Genomic DNA, 26,870 nt, shown 5'->3' on the forward strand with positions numbered 1-26,870 from the left:
TCAACGCAACTCATGGAAGCTAGTGAGCCTCTGTGTTATGCTGTGTGTGCAAATGAATGACCTCATCATTCAACAGTCTACCTTGGCATTACAAACAATGAAGGAACTGGATGTCTATGGTAAACAGGCCTGAGCCTGAGTCTTCAGCCAGACTCTCAGGGTGACATTCAACATCTTGGGAAACAAAGCACTGACCTGCTTTTCCCAAATTTGGGTCAGCGTTCAACAGGAACTTTATTTGAGAATAAATCCACTGTTAATAACTTACCACCTTCAGCTCAATCTCTCCAATTCAGGTGACTCACTTCTATTACTTTGGCTAATTTCCCTGTGACAGAAGATATGTAGACCATGCACTTCAATATTGTGGGATATTTCTCACTTTATGCAATAGTTGTCATTTCTGAGTAACTGTCTACATTTGACTCTGTTGCCCAGATAAAATAATTTATCTCGAAGGAAGGAAAGCAGGCACCTCAAGGACACAAAGCTGTGGAAGCGTGTAACTAATGGCCTTTGCCAAGTTATAATTTGTATTGGCTTTAGGCCACAGAGTAATCGAGTAAACATAGTTTTCATTGATATCTAGGCTCTACACATTCATCCTCACATTGCAAGAAGGATGTATGTGCCTTACTCTTAAATTATTATTATTTTTTTTAATTGTCCCAGCTTCTCTAGGACAATATAGGGCAAACCAGTCATGGCATCATTCTAATCAGATGCCTGTGTGAGCCATTCTGATTAATCTCAATTACATAGTGGTGGATTTCACACTCCATATAACCTAAACATCCTATAGTTATAGGATACAGACAACTAAACATTCTGCTACCTGAGGTATGCCCAAACAGACTAAATCCGAGTTGCCATAGTAGAGGTTCTTAAAATGTTGTTACTGTTGCAGTCAAATTCAAGTTTAATACATTGATCTGCCAACGATGACAAAAAAAACAACATTCGAATTTTTTACATTGACAGAAATGGGAAACCTCTCATTTCAACGCCGCATCGTCACTTCAACAGTAGGCTAGAGGAAATGTAGCCTAGGCTACATTGTTGCTATAGCGCGATCCGCCAACAACTAATTGGATAGGCCTACAGTATCGATACAGTAGCAATAAATAGCAACAAATGTATAACTATTTGTTAAATTAGTTATTTAATTTTTTTACAATTTAACAAATGTTCTTGTTAGAGGAATAGCATATGGATCGGACCTTTCAGGGTAGCTGCAACGTAGCCTACAAATAAGATACCTAACTTAAGCCATAACATGAATGTCGTGGAAAGGCTTTGTTAGTATTGTAAGCCATACCACGGAGCCATTGTTGCCTTGCTGACAGCATTTCGAGTATTCCTGCCAAACCCGTCGCATGCCAGCGTCGTATCATGGAATAGCCTAGGTTCGACTGAATCGGAAACAATGACTCACAGTAAAAATGGGCATTATAGCAAACAAGTTGAGTGATAAAAATAAACATTTCGGTAGCATGTTAGCCATGTTCATAACCCTGTAATTAGCCTAAATGTCGGTTTCTACGTCCGCTTTGAGTTGCTCTTTGGAGACTTGACAAGTTCTGTACAAAAAATATCTGGTCAAAAAGGCATATGGACCTGCGATAGATCGTTGATTGATTATTTTAACGTGCCACTGTACCTTGAACAGACTTAGCTTCTTTCAGAAATTATTCTCCCTTTTAAGTGTATTCCCGAATGAAGTTATGATGATTTCCTTGTAGAATGCTTTTTGTCTTAACCTACGGCACAACTCCCCTTTGTAACACCGATCATTAAGCATAAATCGACGCCATATACACAGAGAGAATCCTGCATGTGCCTTTAGATCCACTTTGCCTCGACTTTTCAGCAAATTGCAAGTCCTTTTTCCGAGAATAGAAACTCAAGACGTGTTCCTTAGCTTGGAATGATTTTCCTTAAAAACACTCACCCTTGCGCGGCGCCTGGGTGGGTGGGTAGTGGTGGTGTGGCCTATCCAGACGCTGTTTGCTGACTGGTTCGAGTCTGGAATTGTCAGCTTGGGAGCGCCGTCTAGCTGTATGTGCAAGCAATACAGGCCAATATGATGATAGGCCTCGGCTCCAGTTTTCATGATATGCATTTTAAAAAGTGCATTTCCATACAGAATGTACCCCAGTGTTTTGCCCAGAAGGCTCAGACTTTTCTGGTTCCATACTCTGGCCGGCACCCTAGTCTCACTGGGCCATGGCTCCGGCAGACTTGCACTTGGGGCCAAAGCCAGGCCACCAGAGTGGTGCAGCAGTCTAGGCACTGCTTCGAAAGCCAAGTTAACAAACAGATCACTGACCATTTTGAATCCCACTGCACCTTCCCCGCTGTGCAATCCGGTTTCCGAGCTGGTCACTGGTGCACCTCAGCCACGCTCAAGGTACTAAACGATTTCATAACCGCCATCGATAAAAGACAGCCGTCTTCATCGACCTGGCCAAGGCTTTCGACTCTGTCAATCACCGTATTCTTATTGGCAGACTCGACAGCCTTGGTTTCTCAAATGACTGCCTCTCCTGGTTCACCAAATACTTCTCAGATAGAGTTCAGTGTGTCAAATTGGCGGACCTGTTGTCCGGACCTCTGGCAGTCTCTATGGGGGTGCCACATGGTTCAATTCTCGGGCCGACTCTTTTCTCTGTATATATCACCGATGTCGCTCTTGCTGAGGGTGATTCCCTGATCCACCTCTACGGAGACGACACCATTCTGTATACATCTGGCCCTTCTTTGGACACTGTGTTAACTAACCTCCAAACGAGCTTCAATGCCATACAACTCTCCTTTCGTGGCCTCCAACTGCTCTTAAACGCTAGTAAAACTAAATGCATGCTCTTCAACCGATCGCTGCCCGCACCCGCCCGCCCGACTAGCATCACTACTCTGGACGGTTCTGACTTAGAATATGTGGACAACTACAAATACTTAGGTGTCTGGCTAGACTGTAAACTCTCCTTCCAGACTCATATTAAACATCTCCAATCCAAAATTAAATATAGAATCGGCTTCCTATTTCGCAACAAAGCCTCCTTCACTCACGCTGCCAAGCATAACCTTGTAAAACTGACTATCCTACCGATCCTCGACTTCGGCGATGTCATTTACAAAATAGCCTCCAACACTCTACTCAGCAAACTGGATGCAGCCTATCACAGTGCCATCCGTTTTGTCACCAAAGCCCCATATACCACCCACCACTGCGACCTGTATGCTCTCGTCGGCTGGCCCTCGCTACATATTCGTCGCCAGACCCACTGACTCCAGGTCATCTATAAGTCTTTGCTAGGTAAAGCTCCACCTTACTGCTCACTGGTCACCATAACAACACCCACCCGTAGCACGCGCTCCAGCAGGTATATCTCACTGGTCATCCCCAAAGCCAACACCTCCTTTTGCCGCCTTTCCTTCCAGTTCTCTGCTGTCAATGACTGGAACGAATTGCAAAAATCGCTGAAGTTGGAGACTTATATCTCCCTCATTAACTTTAAGCATCAGCTATCTGAACAGCTTACCGATCACTGCAGCTGTACTCAGCCCATATGTAAATAGCCCATCCAATCTACCTACCTCATCCCCATATTGTTTTTATTTACTTTTTTCCTCTTTTGCACACCAGTATGTGTACTTGCACATCATCATATGTGTGACTAGGGTGGGAAATCTATGTTTATATTTCTTTGTTGGCCGAGTATGGTTCCCAATCAGAGGCAGCTGTCTATCGTTGTCTCTGATTGGGATCATACTTAGGCAGCCCTTTTTCCCACCTTCAGTTGTGGGATCTTGCCTTTGTTTGTTGCATGGGTTGCACTCCTAAGCTTTTCATTCGTTGAGTTGTTAATTGTTTTTTTTTATGGAACATTTTAATAAAGAAAATGTATGCCTACCACGCTGCACCTTGGTCTCATTCGAACGACGGATGTTACAATCTGCACATCTATCACTCCAGTGTTAATTTGCTAAACTGTAATTACTTCGCTACTATGGCCTATTTATTGCCTTACCTCCTCACACCATTTGCACACACTGTATATAGACTTTTTCTATTGTGTTATTAACTGTACGTTTGTTTATTCCATGTGTAACTCCGTGTTGTTGTTTGTGTCGCACTGCTTTGTTTTATCTTGGCCAGGTCGCAGTTGTAAATGAGAACTTGTTCTCAACTGGCCTACCTGGTTAAATAAAGGTGAAAAAAACAAACTGCATCTCAGTGCAGGAGGCATCACTATAGTCCCTGGTTCGAATCCAGGTGGAATCCCATCTGGCTGTGATTGGGAGTCCCATAACGCGGTGCACAATTGGCCCGGGTTTGTGTGGGGTATTGTAAATATGGATTTGTTCTTCACTGACTTGCCTAGTTAAATAAAAGTTTAAAAAAACAACAACTTTACTTTTCAACCTTCATTTACATAACACTTACTAACTGTGAACTTTAACACCTTCTCAAAAAAACATAGGTTGTTGATTCTGCTCTTCACAAGTCCTCACTGTCAGGCCTAGCTATGGAAACACATTTTCCCTAACATAAGGGTGTGTATACACTACTGTTACACTGGTGTGACAGTAAAAAAGCAGCAAAAGTGCAGTTTATTAATATTTTAAAGTCTGTAAGATGTACAAAGGCTACCATCAAATAGTGGGTCACAAAAATGTAAACAATGGAGCAAATGCATCTTATGATGACATCTATACATGCAAATTTTTATCTGATTTCTAAGCCAACCCAATCTGTTTTGCTCCATTGATGCACCCATCGTCAGTTTTGTTGCTAAACAACCAACCCACCTAGATTATTTAACGACATGCAGCTGTGGAATGAAGATAGTTTAAAAAGTGATCTATAATCAATCAAGCCTATAATCAATTAAATAATAGGCTATATACCTAATCAATTAGGCTATTTGCTGGTGTGTTTGGTCTTATGTGTATTTTTAGGCTACAAAAGAAGTAGGCTAGATTGATAGTTGATTGCACTATCGGCTAGGCCAGAGTTTCCCAAAGTCAATCTTGGGGCCACTCTGGGTGCATGTTTTGGTTATTGCCCTAGCACTATACAGCTGATTCAAATAACCAAAGCTGGGTTTGGTTAGTTGGTTATTTGAATCAGTAGTGTAGTGCTAGGGCAAAAACCAAACCGTGCATCCAGTGTCCCCCAGGCTTGACTTTGGGAAACCCTGGACTAGGCTGTGGTCTTTGGTGTGGCATTCACAGTCATCATTGAAGTACCAATGTCCTCCAACGGAGGGCGATATGTTATTTGAAATGCATTCAGACCATAGGCATGGATTGTGGTGGAATTTATTTTATAAATATGATGTTTTCCCCTGATTACTTTAATTCACTTGTTATCATAGTAGCCTAGGTGATTATTCAAATATGACATATTTACAATGATTCTCATGTGGTTGGTATAGGTCATAAGTTCCTAAATCTTGTAGGCCTATTTCTCTTTTGCACTTTTCTATTTGCACTAGCATCCTATAAACATTTCCTGAATGACAATATTAATGTGCATTGAGAGTTATCCACTCTGGTCAAATCTGTTGTCATGGATGTCACGTCTTTCAGTTGGACCTCTCAAACTGTAGCATACGCCCTGAGAATAGACCTCTCAAACTGTAGCATACGCCCTGAGAATAGAGCTCTCTAACTGTAGCATTCACCATGAGAATAGAGCTCTCTAACTGTAGCATACGCCCTGAGAATAGAGCTCTCTAACTGTAGCATACGCCCTGAGAATAGACCTCTCAAACTGTAGCATACGCCCTGAGAATAGAGCTCTCTAACTGTAGCATACACCCTGAGAATATAGCTCTCTAACTGTAGCATACGCCCTGAGAATAGAGCTCTCTAACTGTAGCATACGCCCTGAGAATAGAGCTCTCAAACTGTAGCATACGCCCTGAGAATAGAGCTCTCTAACTGTAGCATACGCCCTGAGAATAGAGCTCTCTAACTGTTTATTTTTTATTTTTTTTATTTTTTTATTTCACCTTTATTTAACCAGGTAGGCTAGTTGAGAACAAGTTCTCATTTGCAACTGCGACCTGGCCAAGATAAAGCATAGCAGTGTGAACAGACAACACAGAGTTACACATGGAGTAAACAATAAACAAGTCAATAACATGGTAGAAAAAAAAGAGAATCTATATACAATGTGTGCAAAAGGCATGAGGTAGGCAATAAATCGAATAATTACAATTTAGCAGATTAACACTGGAGTGATAAATCATCAGATGATCATGTGCAAGAAGAGATACTGGTGTGCAAAAGAGCAGAAAAGTAAATAAATAAAAGCAGTATGGGGGGTGAGGTAGGTAAATTGGGTGGGTAGTTTACAGATGGACTATGTACAGCTGCAGCGATCGGTTAGCTGCTCGGATAGCAGATTTTTAAAGTTGTTGAGGGAGATAAAAGTCTCCAACTTCAGAGATTTTTGCAATTCGTTCCAGTCGCAGGCAGCAGAGAACTGGAAGGAAAGGCGTCCAAATGAGGTTTTGGCTTTAGGGATGATCAGTGAGATACACCTGCTGGAGCGCGTGCTGCGGGTGGGTGTAGCCATCGTGACCAGTGAACTGAGATAAGGCGGCACTTTACCTAGCATAGCCTTGTAGATGACCTGGAGCCAGTGGGTCTGACGACGAACATGTAGCGAGGGCCAGCCGACTAGGGCATACAGGTCGCAGTGGTGGGTCGTATAAGGTGCTTTAGTAACAAAACGAATGGCACTGTGATAAACTGCATCCAGTTTGCTGAGTAGAGTATTGGAAGCTATTTTGTAGATGACATCGCCGAAGTCGAGGATCGGTAGGATAGTCAGTTTTACTAGGGTAAGTTTGGCGGCGTGAGTGAAGGAGGCTTTGTTGCGGAATAGAAAGCCGATTCTTGATTTGATTTTGGATTGGAGATGTTTGATATGAGTCTGGAAGGAGAGTTTGCAGTCTAGCCAGACACCTAGGTACTTATAGATGTCCACATATTCTAGGTCGGAACCGTCCAGGGTGGTGATGCTAGTCGGGCGTGCGGGTGCAGGCAGCGAACGGTTGAAAAGCATGCATTTGGTTTTACTAGCGTTTAAGAGCAGTTGGAGGCCACGGAAGGAGTGTTGTATGGCATTGAAGCTCGTTTGGAGGTTAGATAGCACAGTGTCCAAGGAAAGGCCGGAAGTATATAGAATGGTGTCGTCTGCGTAGAGGTGGATCAGGGAATCGCCCGCAGCAAGAGCAACATCATTGATGTATACAGAGAAAAGAGTCGGCCCGAGTATTGAACCCTGTGGTACCCCCATAGAGACTGCCAGAGGACCGGACAACATGCCCTCCGATTTGACACACTGAACTCTGTCTGCAAAGTAGTTGGTGAACCAGGCAAGGCAGTCATTAGAAAAACCGAGGCTACTGAGTCTGCCGATAAGAATATGGTGATTGACAGAGTCGAAAGCCTTGGCCAGGTCGATGAAGACGGCTGCACAGTAATGTCTTTTATCGATGGCGGTTATGATATCGTTTAGTACCTTGAGCGTGGCTGAGGTGCACCCGTGACCAGCTCGGAAACCGGATTGCACAGCGGAGAAGGTACGGTGGGATTCGAGATGGTCAGTGATCTGTTTGTTGACTTGGCTTTCGAAGACCTTAGATAGGCAGGGCAGGATGGATATAGGTCTGTAACAGTTTGGGTCCAGGGTGTCTCCCCCTTTGAAGAGGGGGATGACCGCGGCAGCTTTCCAATCCTTGGGGATCTCAGATGATACGAAGGAGAGGTTGAACAGGCTGGTAATAGGGGGTGCGACAATGGCGGCGGACAGTTTCAGAAATAGGGGGTCCAGATTGTCAAGCCCAGCTGATTTGTATGGGTCCAGGTTTTCCAGCTCTTTCAGAACATCTGCTATCTGGATATGGGTAAAGGAGAAGCTGGGGAGGCTTGGGCGAGTAGCAGCGGGGGGGGCGGGGCTGTTGGCCAAGGTTGGAGTCGCCAGGAGGAAGGCATGGCCAGCCATTGAGAAATGTTTGTTGAAGTTTTCGATTATCACGGACTTATCAGTGGTGACCGTGTTACCTAGCCTCAGTGCAGTGGGCAGCTGGGAGGAGGTGCTCTTGTTTTCCATGGACTTTACAGTATCCCAGAACTTTTTGGAGTTAGAGCTACAGGATGCAAATTTCTGCTTGAAAAAGCTGGCCTTTGCTTTCCTGACTGACTGCGTGTATTGGTTCCTGACTTCCCTGAACAGTTGCATATCGCGGAGGCTCTTCGATGCTATTGCAGTTCGCCACAGGATGTTTTTGTGCTGGTCGAGGGCAGTCAGTGTTACGGGTGACGCTCTCCTCATCCTCGGAAGAGGTGAGGAGAGAAGGATCTTCAGACCAAAACGCAGGCTCAGGGAAATAAGCCATCTTTATTATAAATTACGATGGCACACGAAACGAAACAAAACACTTTCCAAACTACAAAATAACAAAACGACGTTGACGAGACCTGAACATAAACTTACATAACTAAACATAAACTTACGTACAGGTAACAGACGACATCGAAACGAAACGAACAACCGAAACAATCCCGTATGGTGTAAGACATAACACAGACACAGGAGACAATCACCCACCACGAACACTGTGACAACGCCTACCTAAATATGACTCTTAATTAGAGGAACGCCAAACACCTGCCTCTAATTAAGAGCCATACCAGGTAACCCAAAACCAACACAGAAACAGAAAACATAGAATGCCCACCCAATCTCACGTCCTGACCAACTAACACACAAAAACTAACAGAAATAGGTCAGGAACGTGACAGTACCCCCCCCACAAGGTGCGAACTCCGGACGCACCAGCACAAAGTCTAGGGGAGGGTCTGGGTGGGCATCTAACCACGGTGGTGGCTCAGGCTCCGGGCGCGGTTCCCACCCCACCATAATCCATCCTAGCCCCCTCCCTTCAAGAATGTCCACCCTCTTACTTCCCCCACAAAATCCTCCTAATAACAAATCTAATAATGACAATACCGGGACAGAGAGATAAACCAAGACAGAGGGATAGATAAGACTATAGAGGTAGATAAAGATAGAGAGGGAGATCAGGATAGAGGGGCAACTCCGGACTGAAAGGCAGCTCCGGACAGAGAGACAGCTCTGGACTGATGGGCAGTTCTGGGTATCTAGCCTTTTCAGGCTGAAGGGCAGCTCATGGCTGACTGACGACTCTCGATGCTCATGGCTGGCTGACGGCTCTCGACGCTCATGGCAGGCTGACGGCTCTCGACGCTCATGGCAGGCTGACGGCTCTCGACGCTCATGGCAGGCTGACGGCTCTCGACGCTCATGGCAGGCTGACGGCTCTCGACGCTCATGGCAGGCTGACGGCTCTCGACGCTCATGGCAGGCTGACGGCTCTCGACGCTCATGGCAGGCTGACGGCTCTCGACGCTCATGGCAGGCTGACGGCTCTCGACGCTCATGGCTCTCTGACGGCTCTGGCTGCTCATGGCTCTCTAACGGCTCTAGCTGCTCATGGCTCTCTGACGGCTCTGGCTGCTCATGGCTCTCTGACGGCTCTGGCTGCTCATGGCTCTCTGACGGCTCTGGCTGCTCATGGCTCTCTGACGGCTCTGGCAGATCCTGTCTGGTTGGCGGCTCTGGCAGATCCTGTCTGGTTGGCGGCTCTGGCAGATCCTGTCTGGTTGGCGGCTCTGGCAGATCCTGTCTGGTTGGCGGCTCTGGCAGATCCTGTCTGGTTGGCGGCTCTGGCAGATCCTGTCTGGTTGGCGGCTCTGGCAGATCCTGTCTGGTTGGCGGCTCTGGCAGATCCTGTCTGGTTGGCGGCTCTGGCAGATCCTGTCTGGCTGACGGCTCTAGCGGCTCCTGTCTGGCTGACGGCTCTAGCGGCTCCTGTCTGGCTGACGGCTCTGTAGGCTCATGGCAGACGGGCGGCTTTGCAGGCTCATGGCAGACGGGCGGCTTTGCAGGCTCCTGGCAGACGGATGGCTCAGACGGCGCTGGGGAGACGGATGGCTCAGATGGCGCTGGGGAGACGGATGGCTCAGATGGCGCTGGGGAGACGGATGGCTCAGATGGCGCTGGGGAGACGGATGGCTCAGATGGCGCTGGGGAGACGGATGGCTCAGATGGCGCTGGGGAGACGGATGGCTCTGGCCGGATACGGCGCACTGTAGACCTGGTGCGTGGTGCCGGAACTGGAGGCACCGTGCTAATGATAAGCACCTTCCTACTAGTGCGGGGAGCAGGGACAGGGCACACTGTATTCTCAAAGCCTACTCTATCCCTGATGCGTGGTACCGGCACTGGTGACACCGGGCTGAGGACAAGCACATCAGGATTAGTAGGGGGAGAAGATACAGTGGGTACAGGGCTCTGGAGACGCACTGGTAGCTTAGTGCGTGGGGCCGGAACTGGAGGCACCGGGCTAGATACACGCACTACAGGGAGAGTGCGTGGAGGAGGAACAGGGCTCAGGATACGCACTGGTAGCCTAGTGCGTAGTGTATACACTGTAGGTACTAGGCTGGGGCGGGGAGGTGGTGCCGGAAATACCGGACCGTGGAGGCGTACTGGCACTCTTGAGCATTGAGCTTGCCCAACCTTACCTGGTTGAATACTCCCGGTTGCCCGACCAGTGCGGGGAGGTGGAATAACCCGCACCGGGCTATGTAGGCGAACCGGGGAAACCATGCGTAAGGCAGGTGCCATGTATGCCGGCCCGAGGAGACGCACTGGAGACCAGACGCGTTGAGCCGGCCTCATGACACCTGGCTCAATACCCAATCTAGCCCTACCAGTGCGGGGAGGTGGAATAACCCGCACTGGGCTATGCACTCGTACAGGAGACACCGTGCGCTCTACTGCGTAACACGGCGCCTGCCCGTACTCCCGCTCTCCACGGTAAGCCTGGGAAGTGGGCGCAGGTCTCCTACCTGCCCTTGGCCCACTATCTCCTAGCCCCCCCCCAAGAAATTTTTGGGAATTACTTACGGGCTTTTTTGGCTTCCGTGCCAGACGCGTTCCCTCATAGCTCCGGTTCCTCTCTCCGGTAGCCTCTGCTCTCCTCAGTGCCTCCACCTGTTCCCATGGCTTTTCGGGCTTCCAGCCACGTCTCCTTGCTGCCTCCTCAAACCACCGCTCCTGGGCTTTAGCTGCCTCCCTCTCTTCCTGGGAACGGCGATTTTCTCCTGCCTTAGCCCAGGGACCTTCTCCATTCATTATCTGCTCCCATGTCCAGAAATCCTTGTTTTTCTCCTGTCCCTTACTCCGTTTATTTTTCCCTTGCCGCTTGGTCTTAGCGTGGTGGGTGATTCTGTTACGGGTGACGCTCTCCTCATCCTCGGAAGAGGTGAGGAGAGAAGGATCTTCAGACCAAAACGCAGGCTCAGGGAAATAAGCCATCTTTATTATAAATTACGATGGCACACGAAACGAAACAAAACACTTTCCAAACTACAAAATAACAAAACGACGTTGACGAGACCTGAACATAAACTTACATAACTAAACATAAACTTACGTACAGGTAACAGACGACATCGAAACGAAACGAACAACCGAAACAATCCCGTATGGTGTAAGACATAACACAGACACAGGAGACAATCACCCACCACGAACACTGTGACAACGCCTACCTAAATATGACTCTTAATTAGAGGAACGCCAAACACCTGCCTCTAATTAAGAGCCATACCAGGTAACCCAAAACCAACACAGAAACAGAAAACATAGAATGCCCACCCAATCTCACGTCCTGACCAACTAACACACAAAAACTAACAGAAATAGGTCAGGAACGTGACAGTCAGGTCTGGAGTGAACCAAGGGCTATATCTGTTCTTGGTTCTGCATTTTTTGAACGGAGCATGCTTGTCTAATATGGTGAGGAAGTAACTTTTAAAGAATGACCAGGCATCCTCAACTGACGGGATGAGGTCAATATCCTTCCAGGGTACCCGGGCCAGGTCGATTAGAAAGGCCTGCTCGCAGAAGTGTTTTAGGGAGCGTTTGACAGTGATGAGGGGTGGTCGTTTGACCGCGGACCTGTGGCGGATACAGGCAATGAGGCAGTGATCGCTGAGATCTTGATTGAAGACAGCAGAGGTGTATTTGGAGGGCAGGTTGGTCAGGATAATGTCTATTAGGGTGCCCATGTTTACGGATTTAGGGTTGTACCTGGTGGGTTCCTTGATGATTTGTGTGAGATTGAGGGCATCAAGCTTGGATTGTAGGACTGCCGGGGTGTTAAGCATATCCCAGTTTAGGTCACCTAACAGAACAAACTCTGAAGCTAGATGGGGAGCGATCAATTCACAGATGGTGTCCAGGGCACAGCTGGGAGCTGAGGGGGGTCGGTAGCAGGCGGCAACAGTGAGAGACTTATTTCTGGAGAGATTAATTTTTAAAATTAGAAGTTCGAACTGTTTGGGCATAGACCTGGAAAGTATGACAGAACTTTGCAGGCTATCTCTGCAGTAGATTGCAACTCCTCCCCCTTTGGCAGTTCTATCTTGACGGAAAGTGTTATAGTTGGGTATGGAAATCCCAGAATTTTTGGTGGCCTTCCTAAGCCAGGATTCGGACACGGCAAGGACATCAGGGTTGGCAGAGTGTGCTAAAGCGGTGAGTAAGGCAAACTTAGGCAGGAGGCTTCTGATGTTGACATGCATGAGGCCAAGGCTTTTTCGATCACAGAAGTCAACAAATGAGGGTGACTGGGGACATGCAGGGCCTGGGTTTACCTCCACATCACCCGAGGAACAGAGGAGTAGTAGGATGAGGGTGCGGCTAAAGGCTATCAAAACTGGTCGCCTAGAGCGTTGGGGACAAAGAATAAAAGGAGCAGATTTATGGGCGTGGTAGAATAGATTCTGGGCATAATGTGCAGACAGGGGTATGGTGGGGCACGGGTACAGCGGAGGCAAGCCCAGGCACTGGGTGATGATAAGAGAGGTTGTATCTCTGGACATGCTGGTCTCAATGGGTGAGGTCACCGCATGTGTGGGGGGTGGGACAAAGGAGGTATCACAGGTACGGAGAGTGGAACTACGGGGTCCATTGCAAACCAAAACAATGATAATGATAACTAGCCTGAACAACAGTATGCAAGGCATATTGATATTTGAGAGAGACATACAATAAGGCATAAAGTGATTGCAGGTCTTGATTGGGAGAGCTAGCTAAAACAACAGGTAAGATAACAGCAGCAATAACAGGGTGCTAGTCTAACACAGCAACAACAGGTAAAAATGGCGACGACTAGGCAGAGAGGGTCGGATTAACTACACACAGATCCTGAGTTAAAGCACAGAGCCGACAGATAAAACACAAATAAACAGAATGGAGTACCGTGAATTAATGGACAGTCAAGCAGGCATCAGCTATGTAGCCAAGTGATCATAGTGTCCAGGGGGCAGCCGTAGATGGAGCAGGGAGGCCTCCACTAAACTAGCACGCGGCGTTTAAAGTTAGTAGCCCGGGGGGTGGTCTGCTCAGACGGAGGGGGTCTGCTCAGACGTGGTCGTGTCGACAGAGAATCCAAGCCGGATGGCGATGGCGAAAGAGAGGTTGTGAATTGTAGAATTGTGTTTGCTAACTGGTGCTAGCTTCGTGGCAGTGGCGCTAGCTGCACTAGCTGCAAGCTAGCTGTGAGGATCAGAAGTAGTGGCTCAGGGATTACGGCAGGAATCCGGCGTTGTTGTCGAGAGACAGTCCGATGCTGGTAAATTGGTGAGTAATATCCAGGCTAATAACAGGGCTGGTGTCTGTGCAGAAGGTAAAAAGCTGCTAGCAGCGGCAAAAAATGGCTAAATTAGCTTGTAGCTGATTTAGACCAGTTGTGATGGATTGGCAGGGCTCTGTGTCGGCAAAAAAAGGTCCAGTCCAATTGGCAAAAGAGGTATTGTAGCCCAAGAATTCGCTGGTAGACCTCTTCGGCTAGCCGGCAGATGGGCCTAGCTCGAGGCTAGCTCAAGGCTAACTGGTGCTTGCTTCAACTGAAGCAAGCTGTAGCATACGCCCTGAGAATAGAGCTCTCTAACTGTAGCATACGCCCTGAGAATAGACCTCTCAAACTGTAGCATACGCCCTGAGAATAGAGCTCTCTAACTGTAGCATACGCCCTGAGAATAGAGCTCTCTAACTGTAGCATTCACCATGAGAATAGAGCTCTCTAACTGTAGCATACGCCCTGAGAATAGAGCTCTCTAACTGTAGCATACGCCCTGAGAATAGACCTCTCAAACTGTAGCATACGCCCTGAGAATAGACCTCTCAAACTGTAGCATTCACCATGAGAATAGAGCTCTCTAACTGTAGCATACGCCCTGAGAATAGAGCTCTCTAACTGTAGTGCATCACACTAGACCTTTAGATAAGTATGTTCACAGTAACTAGACAGTAACCATACTTACTCTTTCTGAGTCTCAGATAAGGGATATCTGTTTCAGCAATACCCATAACCCCCTGCTTCCTAGTGACTTATGACACGACACCGCTTGCTGTTATTTTTGTGGTTGGTTATTTGAATGTTTGGTGCTGACCTTATTGCCTCCCATGTAATCTGATTATACATTACAAATGTGATATGGCTGATTCTGCACCAGCTAAATATTAACGTAGAATTCATCATCTGTGAATAAACCTTTGTCATAGTGGGCTACAGTCAGTGTCACTGGTTTTATTTTCTCAAGGTGTCAAGCAAGTAAGATTCATTTTGTGGTGAAACATTTCCATTGAATTTTTCTATACCATTTGATTGCAATTAAACCCAATCATATAAAGCCCAATCATACCAGTCCTCAATACATTTGGACAGCCTCTATGATTGCATGTAAACTAAGTTTTTTGACAATGGTGTGTTTTGGAGTCTGGGCCCTGTTGTAGTGACTCCTCCCTTTGGATGATAATGATGGGAAGGCTTGATGAAAGCCCAGTGTCTCTATCTCAGAGGATGTGCTGCTGGGAAGTTTTCCACTGTTACTGAGATAGGGTCTGCTGTCCAGAAGCTGTGAACCTGACGTTAGCCACACAGGATTAAGTAGAGTGATGTTTGCTCTTTTTAGGGGACCCACTGGGTTCCTTGTACGGACAAAGTTGCAGGACCACATATCAAATATCTACAGCAAGCCACCCAAGGACAAGATTGGGCCTGGGGTAGGAACCAACGCTCCTCATCTCTCTGTCCTTATTAACTTATTTCTTGCAACCAGAAAAATATTGTTTTGGAAGTGTCCCATTTGGTAATTGTTTCGTTATGTCCATGTTACCAATTTCATTATCATTTTTGCATTCTTTATTTTGTTGCCTGCAAATGTTTGAAAGTATGTGTTATCTTATATTACCATTCAATGTCAGAATTGAATGGTCAAGCTGGTCCATGCAAAGCTCATAGGAATTGAACTAAAACAAAGCTATTTCTGACGAATTGCGGCCCACTGAACTCCTAAAATTACACAAGCATCAGACAAGAAACTACAACACTACAACAAAGTTACAGACTGAGGCAGCCATATCTTTAACACATTACTTTACATTCTCTAATGCGGTGAATTCAAGCGAATAGGGGTTTTCCAGCTAAAAGAGAAAGACGTTTTATTAATAAATGTATTTGTATTTATATTTATTTAAGTTAGTAGTGCCAAGCTTTCCCCTCGGAAAAGAGATCTGATGACAGAGTTGTGAGACAGAACCTAGTGTTGGTGCAGCCGTCCGCTCAACTTTCCTCAGGGTTTTTAACTGATCATTTATGGGTGTAGCAATGAAGCCCAACAGTGCCAGTGGAGGATGTTGTGGAGGCAGGGGGATGGAGACTAGGCTAGGGAGACCATGATGTAATATAATTACAGCAAAGGATCATGACCCTCTGGGGGGCAGGTCAATTGGTCGGCCCAGCTGTAAGCCTACAACACGAAGGAGAGAGAGGGCTTGATAAACAGGGAGAGACAGAAAGTTGGTGTTTATGAGAGAGAGAGTGGGGGGGGGGGGGGGGGGGGTGATGGGTTTTACACAAATGCATAAAAACCTGACCCAGGTAATTACAGTGTCATTACATGACCAAGGAGTTACATTCAGCTATTGCCTGTTGGCCTTTTGATTGTTTTATATTCTAAATATGTATGTGGTCTCTTTATTTCCCTCACAGCAATCTCTCTTCACAATGTCAGTGTTTGCGTTCGCTCTCCTGGCTCCAGCTGGATGGATCATGCACCGTATACCAGTTTACCGCCAAAGACCCCCTCCAGAACCCTGACTGGGCTGCACCACCATGCATAGTATGACATCAGTGAAACATCAGCGAAAGACAAAAACATTGCCTAAATGTATCTTGTCTTAATAATGTATAAGATTAATAAATATATAAACAGATGAATGAAACCACAATAATTTACCAGGTGGATGGTATAATGTTTCATATTTTCCATTTATTTTGCTTCTAAAGAGGTGGAATCATGACATGTAGTATTTTAGTTGATGGCACTGTAAATGCATTATGGATTCGTCCCTTAAATTAGCACTGCTTCTATTTGTAATCATACATCTGCAGTAAGTGCCATCCTATCTGACTCAGATCAATAAAGACAAAGTTGACACACTGTTGCATTGTTGTTTGTCTTTATTGCAGACATGAAATATTGTTTCAGCAGGCTGGCCCACGGCCAACTATGTTTTCACCTTCAGAATTCCAATCTATATGTGACTTCCGTTGAATGCGTGATTTTCTTCTAGTGGACAAGGAGTACCAGGAACCAGTGCGTCAGCCCAGGCTCCAGAGACAGGATGTTGTTACTTTATCAGCTGGAGATGGGAATACTTTAGTCTTGGTTCTTGGCACACACTGAGATCCGTTGAGAAGGCTAGTTAAGCTCATAGTGTCCATTCTCTTAGGCTCAGAACTGAAAATATTGTTTATCTTTGGAAAATATTGTTTATCTTATTTTAACTGGCGTGAACTTGGAAGAATTCCAATTACTTTCTGTAAAGAAAAGAAAACCATTCATGATATAAATAGTCAGTTGCCATAACCCCCCATTGATGATGGAAAGATTCTTGGAAAAGCAAGAAACTATAGGAGCAATTCTCTCTCACCACTAGCTAATGTGGATCAAATGGCCTATGTTTACCACAAAGAAGTACAGTAGTTTGATAGTATATTTTCAAAACATAGTTATTGTGCATACTGTCACAATACATTGTTTAAAAATGTGACCCCTGATGCTTTATAAGTTACAGTTACAACATCTCTGATAACCATCTGTTGCTTGATTATAAATTAGCCTATATAAAATAGCGATATATAGCCTAAGAGGAGTAAGTATGCCACCACGTTCGAACTTCTCACTTTGATTCTCAGTTGATGCTGAATTGCGAAAAGAGCATTAGCGGTCTCATGTTGAGGCGGGTGTTAAAAATCACTTTCTTGAATGACACTTTGTCATAGCCGGAGCAGTCCATTTGGAAAAGTATGTTCTGATTTGGGTCCGGCTTTTTCTATCAGCACATTGACATATACATATAAAATGACATATATAACATATCCACGAAACACACCACATGCATTTCAATTACTTACATGTCCAATGCAATACATTTCAATTGCTGTTAACCTGCTTTCATGGCAGCAGTGGTACAACCAAAGCGAGCCAGTGCGCGAGGGTGTTGATTCACTTTTCTTAAGAGTAAGGGAGAACAACACCGTAGGGGAGAAAAAACATTTGACATTTGACAGTGTTTCTTTTATGATTCGTGAATTATTTCCACAATGTCTACGAAAGCAGAGCAATGTAAGTACTATTATTTAAAATATTCCTATTATATCCTCCCATTTTTTCGTGTAATTTTCTAGTAAGAAAGCGAATGAGAGGAGCTGTCCTTGGTGATGAAACCGCGGTTGCTAAGGCAGGTTGCAACACGTTCTCGCGTTGCAGAGGATGGTTCGAGGGGCTGGTGTCTAGGGGATGCTCTATGTTCTGACGGTTGTCACCAAAAATATATGGACAAAACATTCTAACAGATATTAACCATTCGTTTTTGATTGACACGCTGTATTGGTATCAAGGTCGATTTGATACATATTCCACTGAACAATATGGTGGCATTGTTGATCAATAATGTGGTTGATTTGCTTGTTCATATCATATCTTTTACGTTCATAGCATAAATACGAGTTTTTTCTTCATCATTTACCTCTGAACAGGTAGATAAACAGACTGCGGTTACACTATTTGATAAACTATCAGATTATTTACTCTAGAAAAGGAGAGTGAATAACTGTATAGTGTAATAAACAATTGGTGGTTTGTTGTTGTTGTCAATCAACACACCTTGAAAGAACTCAACATTTCTCAAATAGGCATATAATGCATGGAATAAACAAAGTTCCTATATATACATTTATCTGTAATAAAGCCTGCTTAAACGATTTTATATCTATTTGGCCATGTTTGGGGCATCTTAGAAGGTACTATATGCTATTCTATGGTACCATGTATAAACACCCACTAGGTAGCTTATAGAGATGTGTGTTGTTTCTCCTGCATTCTGTAGGCTACATTGACATTACTGAATTGGTCAGACATTAGTTTGCACAAGTATCACACGTTTTAGCCCTTAAAAACAAGAGTTGATACTTGGTTTTGGCAGGCAAAAACGAGAGTTTTTTGCGCCCTTGCTAATTTTTTCCACCCTGTTGGCTCTAGCAATTGAGCCTGTGGACGAGGTACATTTCTGGTTTTACAAAGTGTGTCTGAAGGGAGCCCTGCTGATTCTATTTACAGAACCACTGTGTTGTAGCCACCATGTTTTCCTTGGTATGAAATGTGCAGAAAATGAACACACTCCTACACCCATGTATATAGCCTACACACAGTCATTTAATTACACATACACCCACACCCTGCCCCACACAAACACAAAGCCTGTGGGTGTTATTGTTATTTTTGGGACTTGTCATTTGCAGGTCAGCGAGCACTAAACGCTACCAGCGCGAGTCACAAAATGGCACCAAAACAACCCACTCCAGGGCTGGTTGTGACCTAGCTGGACAAACACAAAGGTCACTTAAAGAGAGACAGATAGGATGCCACAAGGACCCCGACCCTTTGCCATGCTTGGGGCAGACTATCAATAACCAGGCTTATACTGTACCAACCATAACCTATTGCCCCCACCCCCCCTGATTTGATAAAGGCTTCATCAGACTTCTTTTGTTTGTTACTCTGCTCTTTATCTTGTTTAGTTGCCTCTAAGATACGATACTTGCAAGAGTATCACAACCGTGTGCAACACAATATTTACCCCGTGCCCTCCGGAACAGACATTGCAAATACACTGAAATACTTTTCCCAAACCTTGCTCAGGTAAGTACCCTGCGCTGGAACCACAGGTGAAGTAACGGAGCGTAACAGTATTTGATGTTTAGTTTCAGAGGAGAGGTGACTGGGGTTTAGCCTAATTCTAATACATGCACAGCAAAAAGACAGGATTATTGCTGGTAGGAAGTCAGTTGAAATGAGAAGATATACATGTAAGTGGAAATATGGGAAACGGTTTCCAACAGTGCAAGTGTATCATCATTTAAGAGTTCTAGTTGATAACCACCCAGGTCCTTTTTAGAGAGGGAATTGAGTTGCTCCATCCTCTGCCTTTGTGATACCGTATGTTTCATGTTGCTGTATGAGGACCATGATCCTACAGTATATCAACAACAAGAGTCAACAACACGATCCCCTCATATCGCCCCATGGCTGTTTGATATTATAGTACGCTCTTTTTAAATAAAATAGAGAAGGTTTGTTGGGTTCCAACCAATAAATCAAATCTGCCAAGATTGCCATTACTGAGTCTTTCCAATGTGGGTGTGCCTCAAGGGGATATGAATTGTGTTGATGTTGTAAGTAGGCGGTTATGAATAATAATGTGAATAATTATGTTATTTTGCAGAGTGTACCTGGTATGGTTGGTATTATATAGGAGAAAAAGTACCAACAAGAAATAGCAATTTCAACCCCTCTGTAGGTTCAGTGGTAGCTTTGTAGATGCACATGTTCCTAGGATGGCCTGTAGTCTCACTCCCAGAGGGGCTAAGGGAGGTCTGGTCCTCTGGCTCCTTGGGTCTGACAGTCCCCAGTGTGCAGTGACAGAGGGCCTGTGGAGGGAACAACACGTCCCCTCAGAACAGGTCAAGAAGTCAGGGCAGTCATTATGGCCACAACCAGTATGTGACATTTATTTGTTGAGTTTGAGCAGAGCTCTCTGTGAGAATCAGTAGCGCTTTGATCATTGGCTACAGAAATCATCATCATTAGGCACAGTTATCTAAAGGGATGGGGATTAGGGAGACAGAACTTTCATGTTTCACTTTTATGAAAATTATGGGATTATGACAATCATTTTCATTTCATCACACAGTGGACATAGTAGTGCATTTTTCCCTTGACAAATTATGATAATTTTCAAGTCAATATTGGTAAAGTATCTTGGATCTTTCTGACTTTGCTGAGAGAATGATCTAGCTAGATGTGCTTGCTAGTGTATTGTTACAAGCCTGGCATCCTATTGGTCCTTGGCACAGATGGAGCGTGACAAGGGCTGTGATTGTATGAGCCTATGTTGTGGCAGCATGTTAACTCTAATGACAATTGTGTCTGTGAGGCTCAGTATCGCTGAAGGGAATCACACTGGTATGATACTGTAACATTCGCCTCATGTTTTCCTTGAGCCAAATCTTCTCCCTCCCAATTCACACAACAAACCATGCCTCCCACATTGAAACCACTCTGCACTGCTCAGTAAACTCTCAGACATTCTGACAGACACCTGTGTTTCATTGGCCTGGGGTGAAGAGAGGGAGAGAGAGTGTGAGCTAAATAGAGGGAGCACTGAGGCTTGCATACAGTATATGTCAGGTTCCTGGAAAAAAAGAGGCCCGCACAGACAGAGGATGGAGCGCCAAATTAATATTTCATTAACTCTGCAGCATAGAGCGATATCAGTGTAAGACTATTATGATATTAGTGTAAAGGGATGCGGCTACCTGGGCTCATTTTAAGGGTCTTACTCCAAGGGGTGCTATGTAACATGTCATATATTAGTCAAGTAATGTAGTTACCAGATTTTCCTCCCAGCCAGTCATCTAGAAAGTAACACCCACCAGCCAAGCTGTCTAGCTCTCTGCATCAGTGAACCATGGATTCACAGTCGCCCTGACCCCATGCCAAATTCCATTATCATTTGAGTGACTGTGAGGAACCAAGATGCAGTCTGATACTGAATCAAGATAATTTCATGTATCATATTATAATGTGATGTACTTCATTCCTAGTTCCCTCTTGAACCTTGCCTGGCATGAACAAGTCACACTCAAAGGAAATGAAATATCTCACATCTAGCTAAGAAACAGTGGTTGTTACGGTTTTATATCACCTAGTTAATGCTTATTTACAGCAATTTAATTTATAATCAGTGGCTCACTCAAGCTTTAGAGAATCTAGATATTGCCGCAGTTAGCGACAACATTTAGAAGATAGTGACAGTGTAGGTTGTTTTATCGGATCTAAGATGTGTCTTACTGTGTGTGCATAACGTGTGTCTGTGTATTATTGTATGTGTGTTTGTTTGTCTGTGTGTCTGTGCGTCTGTGTGTGTGTTCAATTCAATTCTGCAGTTGAATATTTGCAAAGAGGGCAGTGATATTAAGTCATACTCCGCAAGATATAAAGCTAATCTCCCCCATTGTTGGAAACTGACTATCCGTTCCAACTCACTGAGAGAATGTTTTTTACACTTTGGTTTCCGGTAGTTAAAATCTTCTTACATGCGGCCAAATTCTTACGGAGTATAACTTTCAGGGGAATAGTCAGAGTAGGATGATGTTAATCTTGTAAAATGTCATAATAGTAGGCTATTCTGTATTGCTACACTAAAATCCCCTTACTCACTGCCCCTGTAGAAATGCTATACCTCTACCTCTATGAAAAACAAAACATCAGAATTTGTCATCTGGGCTCTCATGCTAAGTACCTCCAAGTCATTTTACTGATAGAACAGCTTAGTTCTTTAACATCATGTTTAGTAAAAGAGCAAGGCTCTCTGTCCCCCTGCCTCCCCACCCCTAGAATCCCCACACACAAACCAACCAACTAGTTCTTCCCTCTCTCTAAATGGTGAGATATCCACCTTCCCAGGGGACAGCAAACACAAACGTCCATCCCCCATTAGCTCACAAACATAATGCTACCTGTCATCCCATTTGAAACAACCTATTCCTTTGTCATTATAGTTTCTCCCCTACTGTAGATTAGTTCTTACATTTATTTTAGAGACTTAAATCCATATGCCTGTTGGATCTCATTATTTCTCCTGATGATACTGATACAGTATCATAATGAATGCATACGGACATTTTTTCTCTGGTGCAATAAACATGTGCTGTGACCCAGGAATTCTTATCTAACCTCACACACATGTTTATTACTAGCTGAAGCATGTTTCAAAAGTGTCACCTCCGTATTTTCCCTAACCGATTTGGTGTCACTCCCATCCTTGACGACAGCCCTACAAAACAGGATAATTTCCCCTGAGAAACATCATGGCCCATTGGCCTCTCGGTATGATTGCTGCTGAATTGATCTGATTGGAATATGGCACCCACAGAGGGAAAACCATTTGCAGTTTCCCCTTCGGAGAAGTATGGGGTTGCCACTGAAAACATGCATTTTTTTTCTCCTTGTCACCAGATACGCATGAGATGCAGTGATCATTGCAGTTTTTGCAAACGTTTCTGTTCATGTTTTTTGTTTTCAGAAGACAAAGATGTACAAAATGTGAAATAGAAAATTAAAGTCATTCTATGTCACACTGAACAGATAAAGCAGGGAACAATTCCAAATGCCTTCAGTGAAATATTAGAGACACTGCATCCTATGTGGGGTCTATCTGGGTTTGTTTTTTTCTATTTACGCTGTCTCTGTAGTGCCATTTCAATGTAATGTGCTGTTTCTTTGTGTCTTTGTTGTCTCTTTTTTTCCCTTGTTCCCCCCTATCCCTTCCCTCCTCCCCCCACCCCCGGAGCAGCATTCTGTCCCGCACAGGCAGGAAGGAGAACCAGGAAGCTTCCAATTTGGCCGTGCCCATGACCATGTGTCTTTTTCCTGTGCCATTCCCACTCACCCCATCTCTAAGACCACAAGTCAGTTCCATCAACCCTACAGTTACTCGCTCCCTCCTTTACAGCGTTCTGCGTGATGCCCCGCCAGACCGCGGGGGGCAGGGGCAGCAGAGTCGGGACGCTCAGCTCTCAGAGTACCCCTCTCTGGACTATCAGGGGCTCTATGCGACCCTCGTGACCCTGCTTGACCTGGTGCCCCTGCTGCAGCACGGTCAGCATGGTGAGTGAAACCAGGACATACCTCTGTACGTGTCCATCGCCCTACGACCTGTTTTGACCACATGAGCTGCCTTTTCTGGCCTCATTCCCTCCAAGAGACGAGTCCCACAGAAGATCTAAAGGGATGCATGGGGTGATGGGGAACATGCTGGATCCTGTCAGCTAACTTTGTTGATAACTTACTGAAATGTACAGACATACTGTAGTACTGTACACATGTATTAACTGTTTGCAATCTCTTTTTAAAAAATGTATTGAAAATGGAAATGTATCTATAAAAAGCTATTTTAAAGGTTAAATTGCTATGGCTGGCATATGTTGTGTATATATTAACTGCACCAGGTAATCGTAATCTGTAAATAGCAAGTCTGTGAATATATCTGTTTATATGGAATAAGCATGAAAGCGCATCTCCTTGACTAGAAAGCACTACCCTTTGCTGAGGGCAAACACCAGTGCAGTATTAATAGGTTTTACTGAAACCGCACTGACCTAAACTGAGTCTCACAATACTCTCTCAGGATTTTGTTTTATTTATACACATTGTATATTTATCCATTTTCTTTAAATTGTAATGCTATATTTTCTATTTACTTATATATGTTTGCAACATATGTACATTTAATTGAATTACTGTCTCTCTCTCTGTGTCTGTGCGTCTTGGCTCTCCCTTCTCCCATCAGATCTGGGACAGTCCATATTTTACACAACAACTTGCCTCCTGCCCTTTCTCAGTGATGATATTCTCAGCACTTTACCCTACACTATGATCTCCACTTTAGCTACATTCCCCCCATTCCTGCACAAAGACATCATTGAGTACCTGAGCACCTCTTTCCTCCCCATGGCTGTATGTGAGTACAGCCACTCTGTATCTAACATCCATCTACTTGCATGTGAAAAATAACCCCTTTTCAATTCAACATGAAGTTAACAAGTCATTAAATGGGATAAGTCTCATTCAATATCAGTAGTCATACACGTTTACCAGAAATTTAAGTAGGCATCACCATATCAAAGGAACTGCCAGGTTGGTGTCCCACAGTATGCAGTTCTTCATGAGGTTAAGGTTCTTCATTTGTCTTTTCTGTCCTTCTTTAGTGGGTTCCACTAGAAGAGAAGGGGGCGTTCCAGCATATGTCAATCTCTCTGCCTCCTCTATGCTAATGATTGCTATGCAGTACACCTCCAACCCAGGTAAACCTTTAACTCAGGTTATCCCCAACCAGTACAATACAGTACATCACAGTGTCTATGTCCAGTGTAGCACAGCCTGTCTTTTGATTAATGTACTGTACACTATGTTATACCTGCCACCTGCCTGACTTTAGCCTCTGCCTTTTTGTTTCCAGTATACCACTGTCAGTTGTTGGAGTGTCTTATGAAGCACAAGCAGGAAGTGTGGAAGGTATATGTTCGCAAAATGCATGTGTCATATTCACATAGGTTAGATGTCCAAACAACTCTCTCATAGATCTGGAAAGTGTCAGTGAATAGCTTTGAGAGGTTCTTACATTTTAGTTCACTATGGCGTGTGTTGTGTTGTGGCAGGACCTGCTGTATGTCATATCCTACGGACCATCCCAAGTAAAGCCTCCAGCCGTGCAGATGCTCTTTCATTACTGGCCAAACCTAAAGCCCCCAGGAGCCATCAGTGAATACAGAGGCCTGCAGTACACTGGTGAGGGGCTTATGGTCTGCCTGTCAGGTTGGTGTTGTGTGCAACAAACCTTTAGATTGCAGGTCTAATCCTCCTTCCACCTCTCCATCTCTCCCCTCTCCTTTTTTCCCTCCATTCTATTTTCCACAGCCTGGAACCCCATCCACTGCCAACACATTGAGTGTCACAATGCCATCAATAAACCTGCCGTCAAGGTAATATCTGACTAACTACTGTACACTGTGTACACAAACATAAAGTGAATACACAGAGTATGTGCCAGATTGCCATGGTGTGTAAAAGCATCTTCGTGTTTTCAGCTGGAAGCACAACATTAAAGGAACCAGCGAATGCTTGAGTGACTTTTGTCGTTCTGTCGTGTAATGATATCACTGGCCACGCAACTCGAGGCCTGTTTGCGCTGCTCTGCGTGTCTCTGCTCAACTGTGCTCAAAACTGACAAGTAGAGCGGAGAAAGGAACAGGGGCAGGGACAGGGGCAAGATTTAAATTACCCAGGAGCACAGAGGGGGTGTGGGGGGGGTTCCTAATTGGAAGCCATGACCCCATACCGCCCCTGAGGATAGTATGCCTGTAAACGAGAGCAGTAAATTACAGGACACCATCTGAGCATCTCGGCCATTAGCACTGTGGCCTAATACAGGGCCATGTACAGATCATAGATAACAGAACAGAGACATATGCATGCAGCCAGCCACAGACTAAAGGCAAGCAGAGACAGGTAGAGGGGACATTATATATATATACTGTATATATATATATATTATATATATTACCAGTCACAATTTTGGTCACACCTACTCATTCCAAGGTGTTTCTTTATTTATACTATTTTCTATATTGTAGAATAATAGTGAAGACATCAAAACTATGAAATAACACATGGAATCATGTAGTAACCAAAAAAGTGTTAAACAAATCAAAATATATTTGAGATTTGAGATTCTTCAAAGTAGCCACCCTTTCCCTTGATGACAGCTTTGCAAACTGTTGGCATTCTCTCAACCAGCTTCATGAGGTAGTCACCTGGAATGCATTTCAATTAACAGGTGTGCCTTGTTAAAAGTTAATTTCCTTCTTAATGCGTTTGAGCCAATCAGTTGTGTTGTGACAAGGCAGGGGTGGTATACAGAAGATAGCCCTATTTGGTAAAAGACCAAGTCCATATTATGGCAAGAACAGCTCAAATAAGCAAAGAGAAACAACAGTCCATCATTACTTTAAGACGTGAAGGTCAGTCAATCTGGAACATTTCTATAACTTTGAAAGTTTCTTCAACAGCATTTGCAAAAACCATCAAGTGCTATGATGAAACTGGCTCTCATGAGGACCGCCACAGGAAAGGAAGACCAAGAGTTACCTCTGCTGCAGATCATTAGTTCATTAGAGTTATCAGCCTCAGAAATCGGCAATAAACTGCACCTCAGATTGCAGCCCAAATAAATGCTTCACAGAGTTCAAATAATAGACACATCTCAACATCAACTGTTCAGATGATACCTTCATGGTCGAATTGCTGCAAAGAAACCACTACTAAAGGACACCAATAATAAGAAGAGACTTGCTTGGGCCAAGAAACACGAGCAATGGACATTAGACCGGTGGAGTCCAAATTTGAGATTTTTGGTTCCAACCGCCGTGTCTTTGTGAGACGCAGAGTAGGTGAACGGATGATCTCCACACGTGTGGTTTCCACCATGAAGCATGGAGGAGGAGGTGTGATGGTGTGGGGGTGCTTTGCTGGTGACACTGTCAGTGATTTATTTAGAATTCAAGGCA

General features: G+C 44.7%; 2 protein-coding genes and 1 long non-coding RNA gene across 11 annotated transcripts in view; 2 read left to right on the forward strand and 1 right to left on the reverse strand.

Annotated features, from left to right (window-relative positions):
• The window catches only part of LOC139553528 (BTB/POZ domain-containing protein 7-like), a 31,608-nt gene extending 29,586 nt beyond the window's left edge, over positions 1 to 2,022 (reverse strand). Inside the window, exon 1 of one of the 2 annotated variants that reach the window (XM_071365954.1) lies at positions 1,952 to 2,022. The gene's annotated coding sequence lies outside the window, so the exon portion shown is untranslated. The other variant, XM_071365952.1, reaches the window with a different exon arrangement.
• Positions 2,023 to 14,955: 12,933 nt separating this feature from the next.
• On the forward strand, positions 14,956 to 16,620 carry LOC139553530 (uncharacterized). The gene is made up of 2 exons (XR_011670669.1): positions 14,956 to 15,181; positions 16,170 to 16,620. It is a non-coding gene; the product is annotated as an uncharacterized lncRNA (long non-coding RNA).
• Positions 16,621 to 17,698: 1,078 nt separating this feature from the next.
• Positions 17,699 to 26,870, forward strand: part of LOC139553531 (protein unc-79 homolog) — a 49,051-nt gene continuing 39,879 nt past the window's right edge. For 6 of the 8 annotated variants that reach the window (XM_071365959.1, XM_071365960.1, XM_071365961.1 and 3 more), the window contains exons 1-8: positions 17,699 to 17,808; positions 19,263 to 19,383; positions 23,099 to 23,412; positions 24,095 to 24,265; positions 24,513 to 24,608; positions 24,764 to 24,819; positions 24,963 to 25,092; positions 25,222 to 25,286. In XM_071365959.1, the coding sequence (XP_071222060.1) occupies positions 17,787 to 17,808; positions 19,263 to 19,383; positions 23,099 to 23,412; positions 24,095 to 24,265; positions 24,513 to 24,608; positions 24,764 to 24,819; positions 24,963 to 25,092; positions 25,222 to 25,286 (975 nt within the window). In that variant the 5' untranslated portion in view covers positions 17,699 to 17,786. Of the gene's footprint in view, positions 17,809 to 19,262; positions 19,384 to 23,098; positions 23,413 to 24,094; positions 24,266 to 24,512; positions 24,609 to 24,763; positions 24,820 to 24,962; positions 25,093 to 25,221; positions 25,287 to 26,870 lie in introns of those variants that run through there. The other 2 variants (XM_071365965.1, XM_071365966.1) reach the window with 2 other exon arrangements.

Source organism: Salvelinus alpinus, chromosome 25, assembly GCF_045679555.1.
Source record: "Salvelinus alpinus chromosome 25, SLU_Salpinus.1, whole genome shotgun sequence".
NCBI classification, from domain to species: Eukaryota; Metazoa; Chordata; class Actinopteri; order Salmoniformes; family Salmonidae; genus Salvelinus; species Salvelinus alpinus.